Source organism: Trichechus manatus, unplaced genomic scaffold (genome assembly GCF_000243295.1).
Source record: "Trichechus manatus latirostris isolate Lorelei unplaced genomic scaffold, TriManLat1.0 scaffold00087, whole genome shotgun sequence".
NCBI lineage: Eukaryota > Metazoa > Chordata > Mammalia > Sirenia > Trichechidae > Trichechus > Trichechus manatus.
The window spans coordinates 10,801,703-10,808,385 of NW_004444023.1; the positions used below are offsets into that span (position 1 = coordinate 10,801,703).

Genomic DNA, 6,683 nt, shown 5'->3' on the forward strand with positions numbered 1-6,683 from the left:
TCCAGGGTAATCATGGACTCTGGGCATGCTCAGACTCCTCATGACATCACAGCAGCGAGAGCAGTGTCTCACAATGTCTTAACAGAATGGGTAGAGTCTGGTAGTAACATTGCAGAAGGGGACTCATCCTGGAGATGTCCCTGAAGCAGGTTGCCATCTCTGGTGATGATATCACAGTCCCTTGATGACATCATAGGACAAGGCACCTTCTCTGGTGATGACATCACAGGAAGGAGGCAGAGTCCCTGTGATGATGTCATGGAAAGGAGGCATCAACTCCAGTGAAGACTCAATAGGCAAAGCATTTTCCCCTGCGATTTGTCACTGGAAGATGGCTTTGTCTGTAGTGATGCCACCATAGGATAGAGGCATCTTCTCTGTTGTGAAGACACAGGAAGAAAAATGTTTTCCCTGTGATATTGATGATGCAAAAAAGAGGCCTTGTCGCTAGAGATGATGTCATAAGGGTGAGGCCCTCTGCAGTGACATCACAGGAAGGAATCTGTGTCTATGTCACAGAGGAAGGCATTGCTGCTGCCATGAAATCACAGGAAGGAAGTCTTTGTCATGACATCATAGAAGGCAGACATCTTCTCTAGTGATGACCTCAAGGCCGGCAGCTTCCTCTGTGATGACGTCATGGGAAGGAGGCGCAACCTCAAAAATGATGTAATAGGGGGAGGGATCTCCTCTGCCACGACATCCCCGCAGGGGGCTTAGTCTTGGGTGACAATTCCATCAAAAGCAATGTCCTCAGAGGCAGCTCCTCGGCCAAGGGCTGATGAGGGAGGGTCCCAGGCTCCTGAACGCGTGAGCCTGTGTTGGAGGGTCCTCGCTGGGCTGGGGGCCTGGGAGGCCACACACGCCCGGAGCCCCCGGCCCCGGCCTCAGACAGTCACCTCGTTCTTGCTGGCAGTGCGCAGGTGCTGGGGCAGGTGGTGGCCGGGGATGAACTGCAGCTGCTCCAGGGTGCCCTGGCGCTGGAAGGGTGGCCTGCGGGCCAGCGTGCCGCCGCCCCCGCCTGCATCCGCCATCCAGGCGGGTTGGGGCGAGCCGTGCAGACCGTGGTGGTGGTGAGCGTGCAGACCCGGCGGGGGCGGCAGCCCGTGCAGCGGCGTTGGTGGCCCCCCGGGGCCCAGCAGCAGGTTGGAGTGTGAGGCGGCCAGGCTGGCCCGGGCAGTGGGCTCCGGGGGCAGCGCAGGGCTGCGCGGCGGCGACAGCAGGTGCTCGCGGCTTTGGCGCAGGGCCTCGGGCGAGGACAGAAGCAAGTGCTCCTGTGATACTAGGCGCGCGCGGGGCAGCGTGAACTCGTAGCGTGAAGTGCGGCCCCCGTCGCCCAGCAGGTGTTCCTGGGACATGACCCGCCGTGGGTTGGGCGCCGGCGCCAGGCTCAGCTCCTCTGGGCCGCTCCAGGCGTCCATGCGGTAGCCGCCTCCGGTGCCGGGCCGCCGCAGCGCGTGCAGGGGCAGCGTCCCGCGGGGCATCTCCGCCAGGTGTTGGCGCTTCAGGTAAGCCTCGTCCAGGTCCTTCTCGGCTGGGGCGAGGGGGAAAAAGCCGCAGAGGTGGGTCCCCAGCCAGCGGACCCTTCCTCCTTCCTTGCTGTAGCCGCACCCCCCGTCCACCGCCAACGAGGACTTTTCCTCTCATCCCTCTCACTTCTGTGAAGACCCCAAGCATCACCCAGAACTCCCTGGTCATTAGCCTCGGCACACATGGGCGGTTCCCAAACTTTAATCAGAACAAATCTGGGCTTTGGTGGCCAAACAGACTCCCAGGCCCAGCCTGCAACGCAGGACCAGTAGATGGGGGCTTCCCAGAGCTGAGAGATGGAGAAACCTGGCAATAGTTTTTGAGCTCCTGGTTCCAGCCACACCTGAAGCTAGTCACTTGTGGACTTAATTTTATGGAGCCAAGATATTTTTCTTTTTCTTTTTTTCTTCTTCTTCTTCTGTTTTTTTTTTTTTTCTCTCTTGAATTGTATTTCTATTCATTGCAAATATAAGCCGTGATAAATAAGATAGGCCTGGGAGGAAGCAAGACTTTGCACTTTTAAACAAGCTCTCCCTAGGTAATTCAATACGAAGTTAAACCAAAACCAAACACAACAACAACAAAAAAACCTCGTTGCCATCGAGTCGATTCCGACTCACAACGACCCTATAGGACAGACTAGGACTGCCCCATAGCGTTTCCAAGGCTGTAATGTTTATGGAAGCAGATTGCCACATCTTTCTCCCACGGAGCGGCTGGTGGGGTCGCACCGCCGAGCTTTCGGTTAGCAGCGGAGCATTTAACCACTGCGCCACCAGGGCTCCTTGATTCGAAATTACCCTCAGGTAATTCTGGAATGGAGGCCTGGTGGCCCAGTGGTTTAGAGGTTGGCTGCTAACCAAAAGGTCAAGAGTTCAAATTCACCGGCAACTAGCTCCTTGGAAACTCTATGGGGTCGCTGTAAGTCGGAATCGACTCGACCGCAACGGTTTTCTGTAATTCTGGAACAAACTTGGAGAACAACCTGGGGAGGATCTAAACCATTAGCGGGCTGTTGGGGCACTGTCCAATGCCCTGACCCCGCCCCACACTGCCACCACTTTCTCATCCCCAGGACGTACCCAGCCTCTTGAGGGATGAGTAGCGGTTGAGTTCCGACTTCACCGCGGCCTCGTAGGAAGGGGGCAGATGAGAGAGGTTGTGGAAAGACCGGGAGCAGGATAGCGTGGAGTAGTGCAGGGAGGGGCTGGGCGGGGGCACTGCTCTCCAGTCTGGGGCAGAGGGGACCAGGCCAGGCTCAGTGCAGGGCCCCCTCCCTCAGACCCAGCATTTCAGTCTCCTGGCCCCTCCTCCCTCAGACCCAGGAGTCTAGGACCACCCTCCCCCACCACCTCTCCTCCCTCAGACCCAGGAGTCCAGGCCCCCAGCTCCTCCTCCCTCAAACCCAGGAGTCCGGACTCTCTAGCCCCCTCCTCCCTCACAGCCAGCAGTCCCAGTCCCCTGCCCCCTCTCCCTCAGATTCAGGGGTCCAGGCCCCCAGCCCCCTTGTCCCTCACAGCCAGCAGTTCAGATCACCAGCCTCTTGGGGAGTCAGAAATCTGGAAACACAACAGCTCAAAGCTGCAGCAATTCAGCTCCCTCTACGCACTCCTCACCCCTCAGGAGACCGGCTTAGGGAGGCAGGGGAAATGTCACAGAAACAGGGGCAACTGGCCTTCGTCTGGCACTCATTGTGTGCCCAGCCCACCTGGGGGTGTACCCTACACATCCTCCCACCAAGCTGGGTGGGAGGGAGATGACCATTTCTGGTGAGCGAATGAGGAACGGAGGCTCACTTGGTGACCTGGCTAGACTGTGAGCCCCATGAGGACAGGGTTGACACGGACATCAATCACCTGGCACCCAACAGGTACTCAATGAAAGGGTATGAAGGGATGAACCTACCCTTCCCCAAGCCTGGGCCCCCCTCCCAGGGCCCCGGTCCCTCCGTACCCAGCGTGGCGGCGTGGTGCTTGGGGCTGTTGACGTTGAGGTGCAGGTAGTTGTGGTGCAGGTTATCTGTGAGGCCAAGAAGGGAGGTGGCATCACTGCTATCGCCCACTTCCTACTGGTGCTGCTGTCCTAGGTTCAGCCCTACATCCAGGACCTCATCAGAACCCCAGAGAGCAACCTATGCTACTGGGCACACAGGGGAAACTGAGGCTAGAGGACTTGAAGGTGGAGAGTGTGGGCACAGGCTCATGGCCAGGGGAGGTGGGCTTGTCCACATCTTCACTACCCATGCAACGCCCAGGACAGAGGTCTAGGAGTCTCCTCGTTGCTTCCCTTCACTCTCCATCATGTCCTCTTGGGTCCCAGCTCCAGTCCCTCCTGCTTCCTGAATCTCTGCCCCAACCCATCCTCTGCATCCCTCTGACCTTGTCTTCTTGCTCCTGGATTATCAACCCAGCCTTCTGGCCGCCTAGCCAGTCCATCTCTGAGACCAGCCCCACAACTGCTCCTGTTTCTCAAAACCTTTCCGATGGTTCACCATCACCCATGGGACAAAGTCATGCATGGCTTTGGCATCTGTGGCTTGCATGACCCTGCCATAGCTGACATGGGCAGTCTCATCTCTCATCTCTCCCTTCAAGCCACACTTGTCCTGATCCCCAAATGAGCCGAGCCGAGTCCTGCAGCAGGGCTTTTGCATGTGCTATTATGCTGTTCTCTCCGCCTTGAACCTCTTCTTCCCCTCCTTTGCCTGAAGAACTCCTACTCATCCCTCAACATCCAGATCAAATGTAAATCACCATGGCTCCCGTGATGCCCACCCGGGTGGGCCACAGAAGGGCAGGGAGGAGGACTGACTCCTTATGGAGCCACCCACAATACTGCCACCAACCGGAAGGCGGATGTTGAATGGGGGGATGGTTCAGGGAAGGCAGAGGGGAAGGCTTGGGGGCGGGAACAGGGGTGTGGGACGGGGCCACTCACCAAGATTGGAGGGCTTCACGGTGTTGTAGAGGTTCTTGGGCGTCCTCGGCGCCATGCTATCGGGACCGCCGACGCCCGAGGTCAGGGAGCTGCTTCTGGCTCGGTCCGGGCGGGTCCCTGGCCCTGCCTGGTGCCTCAGAATGTCCACCAGAGCCCTAGAGGTGGCACAGGGACAGTCAGGGAACAAGGAAGGGGTGACCCAGGCCTCTTCCCCTCCCTGCTCCCACTTTTCTGGGAATCTGTCAGCCCAGCTCTGCTTCTCACCCCAGCCACGCCCTTTCTCACTTACCAAGCCCCATCCCCACTGGCCAGGCTCTCTCCAGGACCACGTCCACTTCTCAGGGCACACCCTTTCCCAAGTACCACGCCCCTTGCTCAAATGACCCGCCCCCTTTCCCACTGACCACGCCCTCCTTTTTGACCTCTCCCCTTTCATGTTGGTCCCACTTCTCTGGCATCAGCCTGTGCCTCAACTGCTCCAAGGTTCCTCTGGCCACACCTCCCGCTTGAAGACTTCTGCTCAGGTGTCTCCCCATTCTTTCGGACCCCACCCTTTCTGGAATCCTCCACATCCTCCTCCCTGGGGCCCCGCCCCTCCCTGAGCCTGGGAGGCCACTCCTGCCCCTTTTGCAGCCTTCACCATAGCAATAAAGGGTATCTCCTTCACCCAAGTATACAGACTTGAAACCTTAGAATCACCCTTGACACCTCTTCTTCCTCCACCCCACTCAGCAATCCTGTGGATTCTACCTCTGATGTATGTATCCCAGATCCGACCCGTCTCACCACCTCCACTGCTACCACCCCATCTCACCTGGTGCATCGCAACAGCCTCCTAACTGGGTCTGCCGCTCCCGCCCTGGCCGGAGGAATCTTTTAGAATTGTCCAGATGGCTGGACGCCCGTGCTCAGACCATCCAGGGGGGCCCCCCTCTCACACTTGAGATAAAGGCTGTTCCCTGCCTTCTTCTTCTCTCGTCCTCCTCCTCGCCCACCACACTCCAGCTACACCAGCTCCTTCCCTTTCCCGCAAACTCCCCACCTTCAGGCTTTACACGCGCTGTTCCCTCTGCCTGGAACGCCCTTCTCACAGACACCTGCTTGGCCCCGTCCTTCCTTCAGGTCTCTGCTCAGAGCGGCCTTTCCTGAGCACGACATCTAAAACAGCACCCTCCCCAACTTTCAACCCTCTATGAGGCTTCACAGCAATTATCGATATCTTGGTTTGTTTCTTGTCTTCACGCCAGCATTTGGTGACAACGGTAGCCAATATTTACTGACCGCTAACTATGCCAAAGGAGCCTTGGTGGCCCAGTGGTTAAGTGCTCAGCTACTAACCAAAAGATCAGTGGTTTGGAATCCACCAGCTGCACCGCGGAAGAAAGATGCGGCAGTCTGCTTCCATAAAGATTTACAGCCTTGGAAACCCTACGGGGGCAGTTCTACTCTGTCCTATAGGGTCACTATGAGTCGGAATCGACTCCACAGCGATGTTTTTTTCGGGTAAACCGTCTCAAGGAGCTCGACTGCTAATTTAAAGGTTTGGTGGCTCAAATCCACCCAGCGGCTCTGCGGGAGAAAGACCTGGCAATCTGCTTCCGTAAAGATTACAGCCTAGAAAACCCTATGGGGCAGTTTTACTCGGTCACATGGTGTCGCTATGAGTCGGAATCGACTGAATGGCACCCAACAACAACCATGTGCCAGGACTCCACCGGAATCAATTCAGTTGCTCTTCATTACAGTCTGAATGGGTGAGGATTGTTTCTATTTTACAGACAGGAAACTGAGGCACAGAGAGGTTAAGCAACGTGTTGGCAGGTAGCAGAGCTGGGATTGGAAACCAGGCTTATCCACTAGGGCAAGGCACTTGTTTGTTCACTGCTGTATCCCCAGCTCCTGGTCCACAGAAGGTGCTCAAAAATATTTGTTGAATCGCGGCCTGAGGCGCCCTGCCCACGTCCCTCAGTATTCACTCGTCTTTCAAGGTGGCCACCACCCCTTTTTCTGGCCACGCCCCTTGGCCCTGTAGCCCCTCCCTTCCATGCTGGCTTCACCCCCAGACCCCTTCCCCTCCCCTCCCGCCGAGCGCGCACTCACCTGGGCACGTTCATCTCGCGGTGCGCCCTAGGCGCACCTGACGCCTTGCTGAAGGCCACTTTGGCGCCGACACCCACGGCCAGGGCGAAGCTGATGACCCCGCACACCACGTAGGC

At 57.4% G+C, this 6,683-nt stretch overlaps 1 protein-coding gene across 1 annotated transcript; it reads right to left on the bottom strand.

The window, feature by feature from the left end:
• Window positions 1-887: 887 nt before the first annotated feature.
• On the bottom strand, window positions 888-6,683 carry SHISA7 (shisa family member 7; the record flags this gene model as incomplete). The annotated part of the gene is made up of 5 exons (XM_012557103.1): window positions 888-1,534; window positions 2,613-2,762; window positions 3,484-3,549; window positions 4,468-4,622; window positions 6,568-6,683. Coding segments are annotated over 5 exons (1,134 nt in total), but the record flags the coding sequence as incomplete, so codon positions are not given.